Source organism: Psittacula echo (assembly GCF_963264785.1).
Source record: "Psittacula echo genome assembly, chromosome: 21".
NCBI lineage: Eukaryota > Metazoa > Chordata > Aves > Psittaciformes > Psittacidae > Psittacula > Psittacula echo.
Genome location: NC_137757.1, coordinates 788,992 through 812,101, shown reverse-complemented (window position 1 = coordinate 812,101; position 23,110 = coordinate 788,992). Strand labels below are relative to the sequence as shown.

Here is a 23,110-nt window from a genome sequence, read left to right as displayed (position 1 = left end):
GGGGGCCCAAGCACATAACTCAGACACTGAACTGCCCAGTGACTGCGCAACATCAACCCCTTTGCTGCTGGGTCTCACAGATAAACCTCCTCTTCCAGCACCAGTGGTCGCTGTCCCTGGAGCAGGTGCAGTTTGCTCCGTGTGCATGGAAATCTGACAGCTCCCAGGCAAGCAGCAGGGATGCGGAGGAGGCAGGTGAAGGAGACACCCAAACCCAAACCACGTCAGGACAACCCTCTCCTTTTCCTTAAGGCACTGTCACCAGGGCTATAGGAAAGCCCCCTGCCCCAGCCGGCTCTGTTGTACGGCGCTGGCTTCACTGGGTTGGGTTTCTTTTTTCCCCTCTGGCTCGACTCCTTGCTGGGTAAACGCTGCATTTGATATTTTTAATCACTCAGCACGCATCAGGGTTTGGCAGCAGAAGAAAGTGAAGTTAAAAGAGAACAGAGACAGTTGGGGTTTGCCAGGGGCCCGCCATTGCCACAGCCCCTCATCACTTGTGCTGCGTTTCCCTCTGCTGGGAAGTGACGAGCTGCAGATGACAACGCCGACTCCAGAACGTGTCGTGGGGCGGCAGTTACCGACCCTGCAGGGTCTGGATTGTTTCTACAACGGAGAACAGGAGTTCTGAACCTCTGCAAACACACAGGTGTTACACGTACACGCACATGGATGCACCTGCATGCGCAAACCAGCGCTGCTGATCAACCCGGAGAATAAATCTGTATCTGGGTCCATATTTATCTATCGATAGCACAGGGTCTCTCCGATGCTCCGAGGCTCAGGAGGCTCCTCTGGACCACTGCCGCTTCCTCCCTTTGCCTATAGAGGCTGCATCCCCCACCGGTTCCTCGGGAGAGGAGGAGGAAAATGCTCGTTACCAGCGTTTACTGAACCTCGGCTCGCTCCAGGCCCGCTGGGGGCTGCCTGCCCCGGCACCAGCGGCTGCAATCCCGGTAATGGGAGCTCGCCTCCGGGCGGCTCCGGACGCAGCGACCGAGCTCCAGACCCGCCCCCGGGCAGGCGGCGGCGACGGCTCCTCCCGACCGCTGGGGGGCGCCCGAGGCGGCGGGTGCTCCCCGACAGGAAGTACGCGCAGGCAGAAGCGGAAGCGCTCCTCGTAGGCGATGGCGGCGGCGGTGTCGGAGCTGGGCAGTCTCGGGGCTCCCGATCCCGATGGCGGGGTGAGGCAGCGGCGGCGGCGGCGGGTGAGGGAGCTCGGGGCTCCTTCCCCTGCCACGGGCTGAGCGCGGGTTGTTTCAGGGCTCCTCGGGCTCGGAGGACGAGGCGCGGCCTAGCGCGGCGGCGGCAGCGGCAGCGGCGGCGGAGAAGCGGGAGGAGCGGCTGCGCAAGTTCCGCGAGCTCCACTTGAAGCGGGTACGCGGTGGGCGCAGCGGGAGGGGCGGCAGCGGCGGGGCAGTGCTGCCGGTTCGCGGCTCCGGTGGTACCGGTGCCCGTCCAGCGCACACGGCGGCGGGCCCCAAGCGCGGTGGTCGGCGTGGCCTGTGCCGGGCCGGGCGCGTGCGATCTGGGGGTTCGGGTCCAGTATCACCATGTGTAATGAACCGCTTTGTGCATAGAACGAGGCTCGCAAGCTGAACCACCAAGAGGTGGTGGAAGAAGATAAAAGACTTAAATTGCCACCGAACTGGGAGGCCAAAAAAGCTCGGCTGGAGTGGGAGCTGAAGGTGGAGGAAAAGAAGAGGGTAAGCACACGAGTACAGCTTCTGCAGCCCTGCTGAACCCTGGGCCGTGCACTGGCAGTGGGGCAGAGCCCCATTCGTGGTGGTGCTACAACCCTGGGAGCTTACGCAGGCAATAAAATCCACCTCCTAGTTAGACTCTTGAGTACCTAAGTTACTGTCCTGCCCTGGCTGCTGGCTGGACTCATCTTGGCTGTTGTTACAACTGAAGCGTTCTTTGTTCTCTGGTAGGAGTGTGCAGCAAGAGGAGAGGACTACGAGCGAGTTAAACTGCTGGAGATCAGCGCTGAGGATGCAGAGAGGTGGGAAAGGAAAAAGAAGAGGAAAAATCCAGATCTGGGGTTTTCAGGTAATGGCTTAACTACATAACTGTGTTTGTACCCAGCACCTTTGTTAGTATTTTAGCTGCAAACTGACCCATCAAATAAAAACCTTCACCTCCACCCATTTCCTTCCCCAGATTACGCGGCTGCTCAGCTGCGCCAGTACCAGAGGCTGACCCGGCAGATCAAACCTGACCTGGAGGAGTACGAGAAGCTGAAGGAGCAGTAGTGAGTTTTGATTTGTCATCTGATGATGTCTGTGGTGTTTCGAATTTATCAGCTAACACCAGAAATATTTAGAAGTAATCCTTTCAGCACATGCTGCGCTGAATATCTCATCCACTGTGATGTTAATTAGTCTTTTAACATGATCTTAAAACTCATGATCCCATAATTGGCAGTCATTACTAAGTTTGCAGAAGTGACAAGTTGTGTCACTTGCACTGAGAGGGTGGGTTTAGCACCAACACCAGCACCATGAGCTGTTACAGTAAACTGGAGCTGTGTGTAAAATGCTGTCTATCTCTTCCTGTTGTCCAGCGGGGAAGCGCTTTATCCCACCTCTGACAGTCTTCTCCATGGAACTCATGTGCCAACTAAGGAAGGAGTCGATAGAATGGTCGCAGATCTTGAAAAGCAGTAAGTAAATAGAGAGATGCCACTAAGAGGCCCTGTGTAGTCACACCCCCACGTTCACCATGGGTGCCACTTGCCTTCCAGGATTGAGAAGCGCGAGAAGTACAGCAGGCGCCGGCCCTACAATGATGATGCTGACATAGACTACATTAATGAGAGAAATGCCAAGTTCAACAAGAAGGCAGAGAGGTTCTATGGGAAGTACACAGCTGAGATCAAACAGAACCTGGAGAGAGGAACAGCTGTCTGAGCCCTCAGCAAAGCACCTGCCCCTGCTAAAGTTTGGCTTAATAGAGATTTTGTGGGTGATTTTAAGTTTTATCAAAAAACTACATTGCAGACTTTAGTAATTTGAAAGATAAATGATGTATTTAATGTGGTCGTTTGCAGACCTTCGGCTGTACATAGCTTTCACTTGCAGAAGGAACAAGCTTGTGCAATCACGTTACACACAATAAACTCTGGTAAGAATTAAATAAATTCTGAGCAGTAGCCAGTGTTCCTGATGACATGTTTAGCAGGGAGGTAAAAGCACATCTGGGGAACACAAACTTTGGTAAAAGCATGTTTGGGGACTGTTATGTGATGAGTGTGGAGCTCCACTGTACCACACAGCTGACCCTCACTGAGAGGGTGAGGGACAAGGACATCCTTTGTATGCCTGCCAGCCTTGCCTGGCAATACAGTTTCTCACTGGAGGAGTCAAACTCACTTTATTTTAGCAGTGATTTATTTTCACAAAAGCCAAGCCACCCTGAAGGTCCAAAAATCACCTGCTGCTGCAGGCTGTGGTAACAGCAGGGTAACAACAGCTCAGCCTGGACATAACACACCACAGCGTGCAGCCAGCTCACCACCCAACACTGCTCGAACACTCGACACACCAAGAAGCCAATGCAAAATTTAAGTTTATTCACTTGACGAGCTACACAATATAAATCAAGACTTCAAAATAACAGCTACTGAACAGTTGTTTAGAAAAAGTTACCCACCTGTAAGCTCTAGTCCATTAAAGCAATACAAAACACGTACAACTATACATAAGAGTCCCATCTGTGGCTGGCGGGTCACTGTGCTCTAGATCTGAAAGAGAAACCTAAGATTCCACAATTAAGATCTCAAAATGAACAGTCAGCATTAACAAATCTTCACCCTGATCAGACCGTTTCAGCCCTCGCTACCGAAGTGTGCACAATGCTGCAGTCAGACACAGACAAACGAGTCAGCGTGCCCGGAACAAGGCGCTTTTGGGTGAGAAGTTCAGAAATGTTTTTTTCTCCTCCTTTCTGACAGGAACCCACTGTCCATAGGGACTTCCCTTCCTGTCATCTTCTCTTGCCGGGGAGATTGCTGGTTCTTTAACCACTTGGCTCACTGGCTTCTGTAGGATTGGTTTTGCCATTGTATTCTGGAAAACAAAAAAACCCACAAGCTTCCTTTAAAAATGCTGCCTAAAGAAGGAATGCATCAAGGCCTATCAGCTTCCACTGGTGGGACAATGCTTTCATCTCACAGGAGACCTGATGCCTTCTGAGCATCACCTATGGACACACCTGACACAGGACTTATTGGGGAAGCTGCTTTTTCCTTTGCTTTACTAAAACATGTAGCTTGAATTAAGTTCTGGTGTAAACTACTTCTGGCATACACTTTCAAGCCTACAGCACAGTACATATATTTGACATTAGGTAAACATCCATTTTGAACACACTGCTATAGTGATTACAGGGCTCTGCTGCTGAAGGACTGATCCAGCTCCAGGAAACTCGTTACTCAATCAAGTTCTTTACCATTATTAAGTTTAATTTGGCAACCAATGCTGGGACAAGCCTAGCAGAGTGAGGAAGTACCAGGCTTCCACCCTGGGACACCACACTTACATTAGGACTGAAGGAAATGCTCTTCTGTACAGCTGCTCTCTCTATTCCACTCTTGGTCATGTTTCCTGCTGGTCTTGTGGGTTGCTAGGGAAAGCACACACAGCTTAGGTGGGAGGATACATTATTCAATGCAAGTTAAGGCAGTTACTAGAGAGCATGAACTTTCTGGTGGAGTTGCTTCAGATATTTACATCAAGAGTAGCTGTAAGCTACTAAATATCCAAACAGATCAATGTCAAACTCTCTTTGAAAGCATTCAGTGTTTTTCCCCCCAAAGTCCATGTCCCAATTCTCTCATGTGATATCCATGCCCCCATTACAGATTTTAAAAGGATTTCACCAACTGGAAGCATGGACTGCCCCACAGTGCAGTGGGAAAGCAAGTGGCTTTAAGTTCTGTGCATCCATCCTGCAGAGCTTTAGTAACAGTAAACTTATCTGCCAGTGATGCAGGCCTCTTCTTCTGTACTCTCAATATCTGGAATATATTGCATATATTATGAACGGGATGCCTGTACCATTTCTCTAAACCCCTCAGTATATTCACTGCAGCATCTGCTCAATGGGAACAGTTAGTGCAGTTCTGCATTTACAACTAACCAGGTCACACTGTAATGACAGAGCCAAACTAACATCCAGTTTAAGCTGCTCGAGTTTCTCCCTCCCTTAAATTCACAGCAGCTACAGCCCACAAGTCCCTTTATTACCAACAGATTTTCTTCATCATGTCTCGAACCATAGTCATGATTTCTATAAGACAGAAATAAAGTATGTAAAATGCATTTGTGTGCTTTGGTACGTAATTTCTGGGAAACAGTTTGTTGCACATGAAAAACTTTTAACAGTTAAAAGGGCAGAAAGATGTAACTTAAGAAACAAAAAACCCACACTATTCACTCGGTTTTGTAAGGAGACTCTTGTTCTAGGTCAGAAACACATAAGCTAGTCTAATTAATACCCTATTAGAAGCACAACCCAAAGGAACAAACTACATTCACCTCTCCTTCCCAACCTGCCACTACTGGAAGCCTGCAGGTACTCAGTGGATCAACCACCTCGCAAGAGTCCACAGTACTTTTGGCTCACAGCAATGTGGTTTCCGGAGCAGTTTTTACCACTCTGGGAAATCTGAAGTTTTTGTTCAACAGTTTCAATTCATAATCACAAACTCCAGAGTTAAAACTGATGAGACATCCATGCAGAGCCTAGTTAAGAAGGATTTACCTTTTCCTTGAGAATACTCCAGTTCATACTTACCTCAGCTGACTCCCCAGGATCTTCCTGCTTTTGTGTGGTGCTTTTTCTCTCTTTGGGAGGAGTAAACATCTTCAAGCTTGCTGGCAAGATGATGTTATCTGTTCCCAGAGCTTTTGCAGCATTTGCTTTCGCTATTTCCAGAAGTTCCTTCTTGTCTACAAAGAATAGAAGTGTCTTCTCTTACACTTAAATGAACATGTAACTACTCACACAAGCCCAAAACCTGCAGCCTTACTACCACTGCACCTAAGTAAGCATTAACTGTGATGAATTTTCATCAGAACTTGAGATTTAGCTTCAGTTGAATGCCTAAGAATATGCCCTGAACTACTTTTTTTAAAACAGATACTTATAACCACTCATTGTCACTTTCAATTCTGCTCTGTAAAGCAACTCAACAGATGTAAATTTGCCTAGTTAAAATAAATTGTACACTTTGAGGTTCTTACACAACAAAGGCTCAAAAAAGAAGTACCTTTTGCACTCAAGTGGAGAGGTGACCTACTGCAAGATCTTGTTCGTGACCTGCTCCTCCAGCTCCTGTAAATCTCAGGATATATCGTTCTCCCAAATCCGTAATATTTTCGGCATCTAGAACGTGATCTGCTTCTCGAGTATGACCTTCTGTAATAGGACCTTCCACGGGACCAGGACCTGCTGCGGGACCGGTACCTTGGTGGAGAGCGGCGGTATCTTCGGTAGTATCTGATGTGGCACCTGCCGCGGTACCGCGTGTAGCCACGGGATCTTGACCGGCTTCTGGAATATGAGCGGGAGGATCTTCTGTACCTTCGGGAACTGGTTCTTCCACCCCGTGACCTCGATCTGGACCGGCTCCAACTCCTGGAGGAAGCTGAAGAGGAACTACTTGAACTGGACCGTGAACTCCAAGACGATCTGCTGGATGACCTTGTGGATGACCTGTCACAACTCCTCTTGGATCTCACAGATGACTCTCTCTTCTTCGGTGAGCTGAGGGTTAAGTCATCCATGAAGCCTGTCATGTCCTCAGTCTTCCTCACCACCATTTCCTGCACACAGGTGCTTTCAGAAGCTGGTTCTGGTTTTACTATTGTTGTGGAATACCCAGTCTCTGTTCCTGTCAAGGGTGGGGAGGGGAAGCTCATAGTTTACACGCATTAAGGTATTTATACAACCACCACCACCATTATGGCACATAGGCAGCAAGTTCCAAGGCACTAGTTGTCATCCAGTCTATCAGCATGTTTTGCCCATGACAGTTTAAAGCCTCATCATTTCCTTTCCTGTAGTCAGTTTTTCATATGAAATGAAAAAAAGCTTCAGTTTAAACCATGAGTAGTTCTGTGTGGAATTTCGACGTTTATTTGTGTGGGTTTTAACACCCTTCATTTGCTAAGTTACCACAAGTCTTTCGTGAAAAGGATACGAGTTAATACCCTTTTTTCCCCCTCTCTCAACAGAATTTCCAAGGTACTGTATCTTCAGTCTATCCTAAATGCATCTACAATGAAGAACAACCACTTGCCTTTCAGGTCAGTACAAACAGAAGAGCTTTATTCTGCAGTTCTACCAGCACCCGCAAGGCACAAAGCAGCCACAGCAAGGCCGTGACTGTACATTACAAAACTACACAAAGCTCCACACCCCTCAGCAGCAAACTGCTATTAAAAACATTCTACTTAACTAGTGAGAAACACAGGCGATGCCACAGTGGCTGTGCCTCTGGTTTTGGATGTAACACTTGCTGAGGTTACGCATTAATAATTAAAATGGCTGTCCCTCTAGCGGCAGCCATTTCATAGCTACAGAGGTTGCTGCACTCCACCTGAGCTTACACCAGGACTATATCCCTGAGTCATGTCACCATTCACAGCTTAAGGCAGCTTGCTTTATCTAAACGTTTCTATTCAATGCTCGCTGCAAGCCACAGCTACCGAACAAACCCGAACGCCTTACTGAAACCTGCACTGTCGGCTGTGTACGAGCCGGTACGAAGCATTCCCCCTCGCCATCACTAGAGCTGAAGCTTCACTTCTAAGCCAGGACCAAGGTCACAAGCGCTACAAAGGGCACAGCTGAAAGGAAACGCCCCATGAATGCTGGTCTCAAGACGCGGCACCACACACCAGCGCTCCCCACAACGGGCACACCACACCAGCGCCCCCCGCCCGCGTTACCCGGCCGCTCACGGGCACTTACCGCTGGGAGCCGCCGGGCTCTGCTGGTCCTGGTTCCCGGGGGGCTCCAGAGCGCTGCTGCGAGGAAAACAAACCAAATAACGCTTGTGGACCCCGACAGCGCCGCGGCAACACACCCGACGGCAAACACCCCCGGCCCGGCTCGGCCCGCCCCGAGCGAGCGCGCTGCCGCCGCCTCACCGGCTCCAGCCACCCGGGCTCCCACCGCACGGGTCCTGCTCCAGCGGCGACACCTGAGGAGACAGCCCCGCTCCGCGAGTCACCCCCATGGCGGCACGGACAGGGCACGACCCAACCGCTCCGTCCACAGCGCCTGAGGTGTTCCAGAACGTTCCAACCCCGCTCTTACGTAACGGGCCGGCCCCGCCCGGCCCCACCGCGCTTGAGCGGTACCGCCCCGCCCGTGACACCGCCTGCACGCTCCGCGCATGCGCAGTGCTGACGGACGGGGGGAGCACCGCCCACTGCCGGGACCGCGCGTAGGTGAGAGGGACCGGAACCGGGACGGGTACCCCCATCTCCGGGCGCAGCTTACGGCCCCTGCCGAAGCCGTGCCCCGGAACCGGGACCACCTCCCCAGCCTTTCCCTGGGGGGGTGCCGGTGCCCAGGCGCTGTCAGCGGCCCCCTCGGAGCGGGCCCTGGTGCGGGCTCTTGCGGTGCGAACCCGTCCGGCGCATCCCCGGAGCTGAAGGAAGCGTCCCTTTTCCTTCCGCAGCCCTTCGGAGCGCTGGGAGATGTCGGGGTTCCTGGAGAGCCTGAGGTGCTCGGAGTGCGTTGACTGGGGAGAGAAGCGGAACACGATCGCGTCGGTCGCTGCCGGAGTGCTGGTGCGTGCGGCTGCGCTCGGGCTGCTCTCGGGCTCTTTGTGCAGTCAGCTGGGGGTGAGCTAGGAACTGTTACCCTTTGGAGATAAAGGGAGGAACAGGGATACGTTCTCCTCCTGTGTAGCGTTAATGACAAAACTTGTTCTGGGTGCTTGCATCCCTGTCTTAAGTTTCGCAGCTTCTACCCATTTAGTGGCTCCTGGAGCAGGAAAATCTCTGGCTTTGCATTTAACCTTGTTCCTCAGTCGCTGGCAAAACCGGTTGTGCTGTAGGGAGACAGGGTTGGGGTCTAAAGGAACGATTTTCTGTACTAATGTCACTTTTTCTGGAGCTATCTCGTTAAAACGCTTGGGGCCACATTTGAAGTTATTGTGCTCGCTCTTCTTTCGAAACAGTTCTTCACAGGTTGGTGGATAATCATAGATGCAGCTGTAAAGTACCCTGAAGTGGAAGACTTCAACCATTCGTACCATGCTTGTGGGGTTATAGCCACTCTGGCATTCCTAATGTAAGTGCAATGTCTTGATGAGAGCTAAACGTTCCAACTTACTTGGTGCAGTTAATTAGGGAACAGATGGGCTTTAAATGGAGAGGGAACTAAGAATAAAACATCAAGTCACTGTGTCTCATATCTATCTTACATTTATTGATGCTTAGAGTAAGGAACCATTTAAAAGGTTAAATGTTGCACAGGTCCAAGGCTTTGGAGAAATGTTTTTTACTATTTCTAGCTAAATAAAACGTTTTAGCCTTATATCCTTAAATACATATGAAATACATGATTTTATCCTTTTTCTATAGGTTTCTGAGAGGTTTCCTATTCCTCCTATTGCTTTGTAAAGATACTTTTTGGTTTACCCATGTTTACCCAGTTTGATCCTGTTTTGCTCGTGCAGGATCAACGCGGTATCTAATGGCCAAGTGCGAGGTGACAGTTACAGTGAAGGCTGCCTGGGACAAACAGGTACAGAGCTGTGGGCTGTTGTGTAGTGACAGGTCTGGGAAGCCACTGAGTCTTGGAAGAGCCACGAGGGCTGTGCCATGAGGACTGTTCCTTGTGTGGCTCCCAGACCAAAGCACCCTGAAAGTCAGGAGTGTCTGGACTCAGACACAGGCACAAAACGTCCCCCTGTGGTTTTCAAGGTGCTCGGATCTGGCTGTTCATTGGTTTCATGATGGCTTTTGGATCTCTGATTGCTTCCATGTGGATCCTTTTTGGAGGCTACGTTGTTAAAGGTAAGATACAGCGTGGAATGTGACCTGATCTGGTTTTGAAAGTTCGAAGGTATTTTAAAGGACTGATGAATTTTAGAACAGTGCATTGGCCTTTGTTTTTCGAAAGGAAGTTGGGTCACTTGAGTACATGTAACAGCCCTGCCTGTGCCTGAAGCTGCAGTGAATTCCACACTAGTGAGGTGCTTTGGTTTAATGCACACTCTTGTCAGCTCTGGCCTTACTCAATTCCCAGGGGATTTTCAAAGAAAGCCAAGTGCCCAAGGTGCACAGCAGCGCCAATGTGCACTCCCCTTTTGTACATTGTCACTATACGTGAATATATACGTGTACGTACTGACACACACACGCGTTCCAAACAGGATGTGCAACCCGGTGTGATAACTGCAGTCTACATCAGCACTGCTTGAGAGGCACATGTTTGGTTAGAGAACAGGAGATATTTCTTCTCTTTGGAAAGCTAAATGACTGGAGGGGAGGAGATGACACAAAAGCCATTGAATGAACTTTCCAGTGGGGGGAGGCTGATGGTTGTCTTCTGAGAACAGAGATTGGAGAGGATTTTCTGGAGACATACACGGAGATTTCTTTCTTTTGATAGAAAAACCAGTAGTGTACCCAGGAATAGCTGTGTTCTTCCAGAATGCATTCATCTTTTTTGGGTAAGGCAATCTCTTTTTGTTTGTTTCATCTCATTTGTTTTTAATGATAAAAACTGAAATTTGCTGTAATCTGGTTCCTAAAGTTCTGTTTCATAACCAGACATGCGAATAAACTGCATATCAAGGCAGCAGATACCTAGGATCTGTCTGCATAGGTTTTATTGCAGGACCAGGAAATGGATTTACCACAGTTTGCTTCCTGAAATCTTGTATTTAACATCATAGGTGTTTGATTTGCTCCATGATGTATTCATGTCCCTTTATTCTGTTTTAAACAGAGGACTGGTCTTCAAATTTGGTCGCACGGAAGACTTGTGGCAATGAACACGCCTGTGGAAGTGCATTGGCCATGCTGGGTTTTTAACTGCACACTCCCAATGTTTTGTAAAGCCATTTTGTAAAGGGTGACCTTCAGTTGTGTCTGAAGATAAACCAAGGAAAACGCAAATCATAGCACTAAAAATCCTGGTTCTGTGCTGTTTCATTTTTTACTCTCGTATGCTGATCGCAATGTGTAATGGTTTTGACACATGTAGAATTGCTGCATGTCACAACAGAAGTCACTTTTGTGCTACTATGTTTGCTACAGGTAAATAGTGTAGTGGAAAATGGATGTATTTAACCAGCTGTTTCTACGACATTAGTTACAATCCAAGAATTACTAAAAATGCTTTAAAACAACTTTTTAACATCTATTTATTAAATATTTCCTATATCTGAACAATATAACCATTTTTTCCATTTCAAAATTTACTGGTGTGTGCCTTTTTTTGCGGAATACAGAACTATGCTGCTTTGGAATTCCCCCACACACACTGTGGCAGTAATGGGGAAGTCTCTGGTGAGTAACAACTCACTGTTGCTGTGGATGCCGCTGTAGAGGCACAAGTACAAGTTGTGCAGTGGCTCTAGATGGAAGGCAGCTCATCCACAGACCTTGCTGTCAGCTGTTTTGTAACCACTGTGAAGAAAGGAAGAGTTCTGTCTTTGGCAGGAAGGACAGTCATTGCCAGAGGGACTGCTGATCCTGTGTCTGCCCCTTCCTATGCATTCACCTGGGTTGCTGCTCAAGAAATCAATGATGAAAGAGATGCGGGGAAAAGAGGGTGAATAAATTACTATTCCTTAGTAGCATTCCTGCTAGAAAACAGCTGTTGGTTTGGCTGCTGGGAAGTGAAGGACACCAGCTGAGCTTGGATTACCCTGCAGCACAGGTAGTAGCATAGCTTGTTAACTGTGACAAACCATCAAATTGTCATTTTCCTTTATTAGATAAGCATTTTTGAATAAGCTTTTCTGTGTCAGCTATTTTGGAACAAAGAAGACACACCGGGGATCACAATCCATTTAAACACAAGGGTTCACTTGCCCCATCAGGCCTAAGCTTGGTGCAGGGTAAACCAGCCCAACATACACCACCCTGGGATTTGTACCACCCAGGCCCAAGCAGTGTCCCCATGGCCTCCCCTGCTGCCTGCACTCAGGGCAGCCAGAGCCCTTTGGGGACTGTCCCCACACAGACAGGCTGTGCTGAGTTTTACTGCCAATCTGAGTAAATACCACTGCTGACAAGGGCACCAGCCACAAGCAGAACAATTTCACTCCTTGTCACCTGAGCTTCCAAATAGATAGCTTGAGCCAAGGGATTATAGATTTTTCTTTAAGCTGTCAGATAACTCTGGCAGGATGCAGAGTTCTGGCCCCGATCCAGCTCGCTCATCAAATCCCTGCTTAACAAGGCCTTCAACAGAATTAATTTAGCTTAAAAACAGGTTCTTGAAGCTTCGCTAGAGAAGAATGAGTATGGACACTTGGAAAAATTGTACTTTAACATACTTACTTTGGCTTTGGGAGCTAAAAATAGTTTAAGGCTTCCAAGCATTTTGATTGATAAGCCATTACAGCAATGAATGCAGCCACCTTTTCTGTACCAAAAAATACGTAAGTTCAACAAAGCAGTTAAATGCATCTGTAAATTCACACTCTATCTTTCAAGAATAACTAGTACAGTTTATTACTAGTTTTTTGGGTGCCCATTGGGATGGCTTTCTTGAGCCTCGGTCAAATCACTCAGCTGGGTTCCTCCATTCAAAATCCAACAGCCAAATGGGGAAACTGTGAAAACAAACATTCTTGTATCAGAACATTCTATGCACCAAATCATCATACAAAACAGGCAGTGGGAAACCTTATTAGAAGGTTACTTTCATCCATGTCTTTTTTCTGTAATTCAGATACAACATCACCTTCAGCATTTGAAGGTGCCCAAGGCCTGTGTTGGAGCATCAGGCTGAGCACACCCTACACCCAGGAAGGCCGAGGGGCTTCCAGAATGTACTGTGAAATGGAATTATCTTTTCTTTTTCATTTTAATTTAATTCAGATACCCAGAGCTCTTCACCAAGGTGCTCTATGTTCTCCCACACAGTTCATGTGACATTGAAACTTACCTCCCAATAAAACTGGTCTTCAAAGTACTTGGATGCAGGGATGGTCTTGAACAGTCTGAGGTTTAAGATTAAACCTATTTGCAAAAACACATGTATCCATTATGAATTATCAGGGAAAGGGGATGACTGTGTGTAACTGGAGGTTTCTTAATAACCCACATGCAAATGTAACGTAGATCAAATACAAATAACGCTTCAGCAGAGCCCCTTGACTCAAGCTGACTTTAAATACAAAGAAGCTTGCCAGGATCAAGGCTTGTGTTTTTAAACATTAATTACTCAATGTAAAACCCCATTAAACAGCTTGCCAGACTCTAAAAATACATCCAGAATTAGTCTTGCATGAAAAATGCCTGTGTATTTAAAGCAGCGGGGCTCACAGCACTGCTAGCTTGGGATTTCAGATGGAAACAGTTGGACTTCTAAACAATTGGTTAAACATTGTATTTGAAATACTTCTAGCTGAATGCGTTTTAGAAATCTGCTTGATGAGCTCAACATCTTCATTACACTTGTGGTAGCACGAAGGTTTGAGATGAATTAAAACACATACAAAATGTAGAGTGTGTTTCACAGCAGTTTTCACCTGCCGTTTCTCTTTTATTCAAGATAGAATCAACAGCTACAGAAAAACAGCAGCTGCCAGGATGTCATGCAGGGAACACATGAGCCCTGGTGACCCCAAACCACTCATGACTCAAGCCCTGTGCTTGGCTGGTGGCCGCCGGCTACGGACACTGGGGAACCTGGCAGATTCCTACCCACTGGCCTAAAAAAGTGGCAAGTGCTAGAATAGCATTTGTGTCACAGATACCCAAAGGTAAAAATAGTTCCATCCTCACACATCTCCTGTCTGAAATGTGAAGGCAGCTGTTAAGCATCTGTTAAAATAAGCTTTGCCAATGAGGGAATGGTGCTAGTAGGTTATTTGTGCTGAATACATCTTAAATACAGGGCTTTGAAGAGTCCCTGGCTATTCTCCAAATAATTTACCCAGAGAAACACACTTAAGAGCCCCAATTCAGCCTCTCTCTGCAAAGTGTTGCACTGACATGACAGCAGGTACCATAAGCTGATGTACCCCTTACCCAAGGACACGAGGAAGGTACCAAAACACCTTTTTCAATACTGACCTGCAATAAGACCTGTTATCAAAGCAACGCTGATGGTCAGGCAGAAGGCACCAACTTGAATCATGACCAAATAACCCATACTGAAAAGCAAAACAAGTGTTTCACCTTTTGAAGTTGATTGATGTATCATTAAGACTGTGAATTAATCTGTATCTCCACAGCATTTTACATCAAAACCTCCCATAACAATTCTGTTATTCCAGAATCTCTCTGCAGCTGCAGACAGGTGTTTTAAGAAACCCTATCAGAAGCCTAACACAGATTTAAGGGGACATATTTTGCCCTTAGAAACCATTGTTGTGGTAGTAAAATGTCATAAAGTCTGTTTTTTCAAGAAGAACACATAAAGCCCTTATGCTGCACTGTGGTTCCTTTCTGCATAAACAGAGAAAATCAGGGAACTTCTTGTAGGACATGGCATGGGGCTGATCTGCAGAAATGAAATGTCAGTGCCAGATCAAACCAGCTACAGAGCATATCCTGAACTGAGCCTTCAGCTTTTGCAGCAGATCTCCCCAGGTGTATTTTCCAGCTCAGTGTCCAGACTGGCTTTAGTCCAAACTGGCATTCTTGCCCTTGACTCAAGCCTTGTCCACAGAGAAGCGCTGATTTCTGCCCCCCAAGTCAGCATACAAAGCTCTCCAAAACATGTTACAAAAACCAAACTGAGTCTTGGAAGGACGCACATCCCCAGCCTTCACCTCCTGTGTCTGCCGTATTGAACATCAAATAAAAAGGGAGACAGAAAACAGGACCAAAAGCTAGCATGAAAGTTTTGATCCAAAGTCTGCTCAACACTCTTAAGTCTTTTTTACTGACTTTTTTGGACTTTAGAGGTTATCTTTAGTTATCTGATATCATCTGTGATGACCTTCTGTATGTATGAGAACTCTTCTCAGGGCACACTACAATAATGATTAGCTAAGTTTATTACTTAATAGCAAGCATTTACATACCTTGGTAAATTAGTCCAGTTTTCTATTATTAAGAGAATGACCTGGGCAAGAGCTCCAAGCACAGCAGGCATGCCAAAAGTGAAATGAACTCCAGAGGTATCATGAAGCTTGAGAGGAGGATTCAGGCATCTCTGGGAAGAAGAAAAGATTTAACTGATACACAGGAATACACGTTGATAATAGTGTATTGTCTAGTGCAGACCTAGGAAATGAATTTTGGTCTTGCAAGTTGCAGTCCTGCACTCTGCTCAAAAGACCTCAGGTCTCCCAGCTTTAATCTTTTTGAAAGAGAGGTTTCCCTTGAGGTATCCTGCATTGGAAAAGAAGTTTATGTAGCTTATACAAAAAACAATTTCAGGGTTTGAGTACTACCTGTGAACAGTAAGATCCTAATATGGCTATCACGCTGGCAAGCAGACCCAAAACCATTGCAATCCAAGGGTACTTGATACTGTGTGCTGCATAACCAACAGCGACCCCACCAGCTAGAACTGCACTGTGGATATGAGCCTGGAAAAGGAAAGAACAAAAGCATGGAGTGAGAGTTCAGTCCTCACGCACAGCAGCCTCTGTATACTGTGAATTATGATCTGAGGACGTAATTTCCAATTTGCAACTTCAGTCTTCTGCTTGGGAGGCAAATGACTGTCAGGCTGAAAACCTGGGCTTGTTTTTACCAAGTAACTATTATACTTTTAGTGCATTACTGAGAGTCACAGAAAAATCCCTTTTCCATGCAGTGATTTTCTCCTATTTCTTACCATTCTGAATTTCCCATCCTTTGTGGTCAGAACAGACAAGGCGAAGGCAGTGACAGCACTCACTGCAAGGCCAAAGTAGGTGTTGTAGATGACTCTCCACTTCCTCTCAGATAGTATAGAATTGAAGCTTGGCCAGAACACCCAGAGAAAGAGAGTGCCTTGGAGACAAAGACAAGCAAATATCATTGCCTGCTCTAAAACACAGTGAATGAAGTACTCTCTGTCTCTGAAGGGCTCCAGCCCACATTCTGCTTCCTCTGTAACTCACACAATTTAAACAAAGGATAACACCTTAGAATGCAGAAAGCCCTAAAAGCTACCTGCTGTACCAGCACCCTCCAAGAAACACACCACTGTAATGTCAAACAGGCCAAAACACAGCTCTGCTGGCATCTGGCTGGTCCTTCACTGGCCTGAAGGTAGGATGCTCTTTTCAAGAACCCCTTTAACATCAGTTTTGCCCTATCTATCATCCCCTTAAATGCAGGTTCAGATACAAGTAGGAACAATTCCACTGTTGATTTCCAAATGATCAGCATCCTGCCTATTATGCACAGGCACCAAGGACTTGCTCCTTCAAAGTTTCTGCCTCTTTCCATGGAACTGTGGGATAACTGTTCACAACCAGCTGCAAGAGAGAATGAAAGCCACGAAGGAAAACAGCTCACATGGTACGAATCACTATATAAAAACCAAAAGTGCACTTTAGAATGTCTTTTACCTTGGCTGCCAGTACAACTGGCAGGCTTTGAAGAGAAAGAGAGGATAAACTGGATTGTAAGACCAGAGTCCTCTCCACCTCTACTAGAAGGGTTAGAGACCAATAGCTTGATCTGAGGTGATCACACTTCACCAGCCCCACCATACACAGCCTCACTTTCTTGTTCTCAGTGAAAGGGTTATCTACCAAATAGCTACTGCCTGGTATGTGGGTCCAAAAGAACAGTTCACTTTCCTCCCGTAAGATCACTGCACGGTGTCACACTTTCATGACCACATGGGCTTCACTAACAACAGGAATGAAAACAGGTTCTTCTGCTTCTCTGACCCGGGCCCTCACTGTCAGCATTTAGGAATCTGGGCCTCTATAGAACAAGTCCACTGGTTGGCAGGATACATCTTTTCCTATGTGCAGGTACACACCAGTAGATCAAATTCCAACCAGCAGAGGGAAGTAGGTGGCCTCACACTAAGTCAAGTTGGACCACACAGGGCAACCTGAGCCTCTGCCCGCCGACCTGCGAACAGCTCCAAGTGCACAGGCAAAGTATCTGCTCAGCTTGGGAATAAAATAGTCACAGAGAGAGTCCAACTACGGGTGAAGACCTCAGCACCCTTCACACGGCCCTCAGAAGCAGGATGCAAAAAGGAACTATGAGGAATTTGCCTGCTCAGCTGCTCCTGTCTGCCCATGTTACCTCAGGAATTATTTGAGACATGGCATTATAATGACTCCAAAGCAAGCACTTGATTGTAGCAAGCTGCACTGAAATTATCACAAAGGTTTACCAGTGTCTTGATAAGTTATATTAAAATGCTGATCTCCACAAATTCTCCAGCAAAGCAAGAACTCCAGGGGCTCAAACCAGCAGCATTTACATTTCTCTTTAACTGGGCAAAGACTAACTTGGAATTAGACTCTATGGGCCTTTGTAGAAAGATCTTTGTTCAACTGGTGACAGTTACCAAATTGCTTATTTAAGAAAAGGAATGGAACTTCCATACATTCAGCCTGTCATCACTCAGATCCTTTCTTGTATGCCTGTCTGTATCGTATTGCCCACCCTTCATCAGGCTTTTATCTTTTCATTTACACTACTAGGCAGGGACTGCTTTTTTATATCTCTGTACGGCACCTTGCAAAACAAAACCGAGCCTTGGCCCCAGCTGGCAACCATAAGCATTACTGAAATACAAGTAATGATCTCAGTTTTGGCGCACAGGTCCCTAACAATATGCCTAAACAAGCCCAAAGGGGCAAACTTAGCTGGGAGAGGGAACGGATAATGTGGCATAGCCTTTATGCTCAGCCTGACCAAGGCAAACGAAGCCACAGCCCTTGCAGGAGTGGTTGCATGCCTGGTAGGAAACATGGTGAGACTCACCAAGGCACTGTCAGAAACCACAAAGCACAGCAGCAGCAGCAGTTTCCTATGCTTGGCTGTATTCAGCTGTGCATTTTGGATACAAAAGCCTCAGTGTGCTGTGGCCAGCCCCCCAAAACCTTCCTTATGGTCCCACTGCAACTTCTTGTTCCTAGTGAGACATTAAAGCAAATGCCTTACCCAACATGGACAATAAATCCGACTTTGGGGTTCTTGCATTCTTGTCAGTCCTTGGTGATGGCTCAGAGAACCATGAGGAGACGGCCAGACCAAAGTAGGCTCCAAACAGGTGAACGTGCATCATGCTGATACTGCCTGTAAACTGTATCATGAGAATCATAGAACGATTTGGGTTGAAAAGGACCTTAAGATCATATAGTTCCAAACCCCCTGCGATGGGCAGGGACACCTCACCCTAGACCATGAGTTTGTAGTTTATTTCAGGCCACAGGAAGACTTTGATGCAATTCCTGATAGAGTTACTCATGTAACCTCCCTATAAGCACTTTAGTTTCACAGTGCCTCAGTTTATGCATGACCTATTTATGTGAGATTAACTTACCTGAACTCAATGCTCATAAACACACAATTCCACTAACAAACCACCAAAAAGCAACATGCTAAAATCCCAGTGAAATTTTCCCTCATGTGCCTGAAATCATATTACAGTACCTGCAGGAATGTGTTGTTCATCCATCTGCTCATACGGAAAACTATTAGCTCCAGAACTGTCATGAGAATTAATTGCACAGGGTTAGCCTTCCCAAGAACAGCTCCAGTGGAGATGACCACAGCAGTCATGCTCATAGCAGCCTCTATTAGCCTGCAATAAGAGAAAGAACAAAAGAATTCTGTAACAGGACTGCACCAGGACCAATACAGAAAGAATGACAGTCAAATGTGCTTAAAATTATTCCAATTCTAACATGAGCTAATTACCTTGCCAGATGACATTTACTTTGCCTTTGAAGAAGTAAAACGAATAAATCTATCAGCACGGAGCACTGGACACCAAGTACAACGAGCAGGAGGTTGAATCCAGTGGTGCTAAACCCGTATCTTTTCAGAAACATCAGGAAAAAGCCAAATCCAAAAATCATCATGTGGTTGACATCTTGGAAAGCTGCATGACAGAAAGGACCAAGCCAGCAGAGAAGTTACTATTTCAGACTGGATTGCTGGTTAAAGCAAAACAAATCACACTTAACTAAGAAGCCTTCAGATAAAAATTCAGGTGCCATTATTATTCAATAAAGAATTCCAGCACTTTCCTTCCAATCCGTACGTAATCAGAAAAACAATTCCCTTTAGCCTGAGTTTATTTTTCATGAAGTGATCAGAATGGATAAGAGGGAGGGGACTGAGGGATCAAAAAGCACAACAGAAATGAAGTACAATTAGCAATGAGATTTGGGCTTTGATTTTTCCTCAGGTGAACTTAAAGAGCTTTAGTTGGGCATTTCAGGGAGAGTTACTACGAATTAGTGCTGATTCATTCCTTGAGGGCACTAGGGAAGAAGTGAGTTACAAAGAGAAACCCATATGATGTTCTCATCTGCTGAGAGGAACAGAAATAGCTGTAGAAAGAGTTTAACAGGGAAACCAGCACCATTGAATAGAAGGCAGAGGCTGTCCAAGAGACAAGCCCTTGGATCGGTAGATCTGAAAGCATCCCCCAGCACATGCAAACAGCCATATTCTCATATCCTTGTACTGGCCTGTCCATTCTCCAAAATATCAAGCTGCTAGGAAGTAGATCTGTACTTTTTGAGCTATAAAATAGGGAGGGTAACACAAGAATGTCACGAGGATTAATCAGCTCTTATTTGCACAACACTGTAAATACATTGCACGCTATGGCCATAGCATAATCTGCTAATACGTTCCTTTGATCAATGCACAAAATGTATTTCCAGAATATATTTAAATCCTTAATTCCACTGTATTAAGTTCATTTCTTTACATCAAGCACTCAAATAGAGACCAGCGCCATCCTGAATTCTTTCTTTGTAGCCCAACAACCCTTTCGCACATCAAGACCACTTAACACAGAGCAGTGCCTGCCCTAAGGAGTTGGTTGCATTCGTAGGGGTCAAGATCACCACAAACAGGCAGCAGAAAACACATCAACAATGCCATTTAGTCTCACTTAGGTCTTCGTTCAATGTCATTGCTTTGATATAATAAATACACAGCATACAGGGCAAGGTAGGGCACTCAAAGGCCAGTAAACCATTTTACTTCTAACAAATACACAAACCCACTGGATCCCATCTCTACTGCACTAAAAAATAAAAGTAGGCATTAACCCTTCCTTTCACAACAACGCTGCTCCTCTTACCTGGGTAAGACTTAATTAATTTATCATCATATGGGAACACAAAGTAAAAGAGGACGACGAAAACAGCTTCCAGAGAAAGGATTAGCCAGGGCACGCTGTTTCGGAAGTTGCGGTAACTGGAAGGCATTGTGCACCAGACTACATGAAGCACAAACACGGTAATAATTTTGCCTATAAAAGTGTTCCAGTAACCTCAGACCAATAGAAATGGAAGTTTTTTGGGGGGCAGGAATAAAAACTCGAGAGAGATAAAAAGGCCAAGAGGCAACAGCAATAAACATTTCCTTATCTGTGGTGCAACAGGAGCCCAAACTTACCACAACAGACATGGACTGAACTCAAGAAGTACTTGTGAACACAGACATCTCAAGCTGTCAATGCTGCAGTGGTCCAGGACACCACTGTGCAGTACTTCAGCTGCTGGGGAGCTTCACAAATCAACTAAACAGCAAGCAAAGAAGAACATGGACTCCTAAGAGTAGAATGTTGGCGTTTATGCATAATTTTTTACTACATTGCTTGTACCCAGCTACCGGGAGCACTCTTGAAGGCTCTTGGTAAGCCCCAGGCTGGGAAGTCACCGTTTAGAAACAAACTGAGAACAAACCACAGACCTGCACCTTCCCGATCCTTTAATTCAAACCCAGCCTTCCTCCAGAAATGTATCAACTTCTGCATTGTGGCTTTAAGGTACCTGCTGTTTTATGGGTTATGAGCCTTTTGGTAAGGCACAGCTTTTGTTTAGTTGTTATTTTAAACCAGGAGCCACTAGAGCAAGCAAGGCTGTATGGTGGAAATTAACTATGTCCAGTATATCCCTATGCACAGACATCATGATTTGTTAGATAGGATCATCTGGTTGTTGATGACAATTTATGAAGCCATAATAGAATCATAGAATAGTTAGGGTTGGAAAGGACCTTAACATCATCCAGTTCCAATCCCCCTGCCATGGGCAGGGACACCTCACACTAAACCATGGCACCCAAGGCTCTGTTCAACCTGGCCTTGAACACCGCCAGGGATGGAGCATTCACAACCTCCCTGGGCAACCCATTCCAGTGCCTCACCACCCTCTCAGTAAAGAATTTCTTCCTTAGATCCAATCTAAACTTCCCCTGTTTAAGTTTGAACCCGTTACCCCTTGTCCTGTCACTACAGTCCCTGATGAAGAGTCCATCCCCAGCATCCTTATAGGCCCCCCTCAGATACTGGAAGCTGCTCTGAGGTCTCCACGCAGCTTCTCTTCTCCAGGCTGAACAGCCCCAACTTTCTCAGCCTGTCTTCATACGGGAGGTGCTCCAGCCCCTGATCATCCTCGTGGCCTTCTCTGGACTTGTTCCAACAGCTCCATGTCCTTTTCGTATATTTTATATATTTATTTTATGTATATAGTTTATATTTTAATATATTTTATATATATTTTTATATATTTTAATAGGAACATTACTATTCTCAGTATTCACTGTGGTTTTGGTAAACTGAAGCCTCTTCGTTCAGGTCACCCAGGAGATTAAAGGACTGTAGTTATGCCTCAGACTTTCTGCTTGAGGCCATTTCAAACAGAGTGCTTGTGCGCCGGGGTTCGAGATAGTAACAGTGCACACAGACGGCCTGAAAGCCACCTACTGGTGACAGAAATATGTATCAGACAAGAACACAGGCAGAAGAATTCCAGTCAGTTTGTATTTTAGGGCATTCCTCCTGGAAACCCAGGCTGGACAGCACAGTAACAGTCTCCAAGCCACCTGTGAAAGGTCTGCATTTGTGACAATAACTTGCACCTTCCTCACAATATCAAATTGCTTTACCAGCTTTTACTTAGGCCTAATGAAACCCAATGTTAATTATCCTTACCCCCATCTCAGCAGCTCCTAAACAACGTTCCAAGGAGTTTGCCAGACACGTCAAGTGCTGCCCTGGTGTCACAAAAATCCTGATCATCATTCTTTTGGTGGGATCACGGGGGCAATTGAGACAGAACCAGAGCACCTGGTGAGCTTTCTCCAGACACAAGAGCAGCTGAAACAGCAGTTTAGGAATTGATTTAGCTGATGCAGTGCCTTTGTGTGGTTTATAAATGCAATGTACCCCATCAGCCTTCATCGGTCTCCCTTCAGACACACCAGGACAGGAATGACCCAAACCCCTCCCACCATAGTCATTTTACCACAGTCAAATGAACACAACAAGCTCTTAGGGCACTTGTTACCAAAGCCCCTGACAGCGTTAGGACTGGGAGAGATAGACCAAAGCTACGCATCTCCCAGTGGTGTCCCTTACATGCCACGCTGTAAACGCTGATGCTCGGACTTCCAGCTTCAATTCTCCCCCAGACAGAAGAACCAAGCTCGGTGACATCAGACAGGGTGAAGCACAAAGTAACTGTCACATTAGAGCTGCGCTACCAACAGAACGTCCCCATCGACTGAGCTCAGCAGCCGCAGTCTTCCGTGCAGTCCCCTCTGCCCGTTTAACGCCTTATCGGGGCCCACACTCCGCGCACTGCACCCAGCACCGCACGACTCTGGTTCGGAGGCCCGTTATCCCCCACGGAGGCCTGGGAGGCGCACGGCACCCAGCCCAGCTCCGGGCGGCAACGAGAGCCTCGGGGTACGCCGGGACCCCTCCTCCAGGCACCCCTAGGGCGGGCAGGGTCCGCTTT

General features: G+C 46.6%; 3 protein-coding genes across 8 annotated transcripts; 2 read left to right on the top strand and 1 right to left on the bottom strand.

Moving 5' to 3' along the window:
- Positions 1-1,067: 1,067 nt before the first annotated feature.
- SYF2 (SYF2 pre-mRNA splicing factor) lies at positions 1,068-3,154 on the top strand. Its single transcript, XM_080632651.1, has 7 exons — positions 1,068-1,184; positions 1,264-1,377; positions 1,581-1,706; positions 1,935-2,052; positions 2,164-2,254; positions 2,567-2,665; positions 2,747-3,154. Exons 1-7 carry the CDS (start codon positions 1,128-1,130, stop codon positions 2,910-2,912), a joined length of 771 nt encoding a protein of 256 aa, XP_080488777.1. The 5' UTR covers positions 1,068-1,127; the 3' UTR covers positions 2,913-3,154.
- Positions 3,155-8,160: 5,006 nt separating this feature from the next.
- On the top strand, positions 8,161-11,260 carry TMEM50A (transmembrane protein 50A). Of its 2 annotated transcripts, XM_080632653.1 has the most exons (7): positions 8,161-8,458; positions 8,696-8,807; positions 9,200-9,312; positions 9,701-9,768; positions 9,948-10,040; positions 10,639-10,699; positions 10,978-11,260. In XM_080632653.1, exons 1-7 carry the CDS (start codon positions 8,247-8,249, stop codon positions 11,021-11,023), a joined length of 705 nt encoding a protein of 234 aa, XP_080488779.1. In that variant the 5' UTR covers positions 8,161-8,246; the 3' UTR covers positions 11,024-11,260. The 2 variants fall into 2 exon arrangements, with proteins under 2 accessions (XP_080488779.1, XP_080488778.1); XM_080632652.1 differs by lacking the exon at positions 10,978-11,260 and having other exon boundaries at positions 10,400-10,679.
- Positions 11,261-11,463: 203 nt separating this feature from the next.
- LOC308228976 (blood group Rh(D) polypeptide-like) lies at positions 11,464-22,948 on the bottom strand. Of its 5 annotated transcripts, XM_080632647.1 has the most exons (12): positions 22,729-22,947; positions 22,303-22,467; positions 20,763-20,886; positions 19,044-19,227; positions 18,777-18,927; positions 18,285-18,426; positions 16,000-16,157; positions 15,611-15,748; positions 15,239-15,369; positions 14,283-14,362; positions 13,150-13,223; positions 11,464-12,814 (listed from the first exon to the last, which is right to left on the bottom strand). In XM_080632647.1, exons 4-12 carry the CDS (start codon positions 19,205-19,207, stop codon positions 12,788-12,790), a joined length of 1,065 nt encoding a protein of 354 aa, XP_080488773.1. In that variant the 5' UTR covers positions 19,208-19,227; positions 20,763-20,886; positions 22,303-22,467; positions 22,729-22,947; the 3' UTR covers positions 11,464-12,787. The 5 variants fall into 5 exon arrangements, with proteins under 5 accessions (XP_080488773.1, XP_080488775.1, XP_080488776.1 ...); XM_080632649.1 differs by lacking the exon at positions 20,763-20,886 and having other exon boundaries at positions 22,729-22,948; XM_080632650.1 differs by lacking the exon at positions 22,729-22,947 and having other exon boundaries at positions 22,303-22,676.
- Positions 22,949-23,110: the final 162 nt, after the last annotated feature.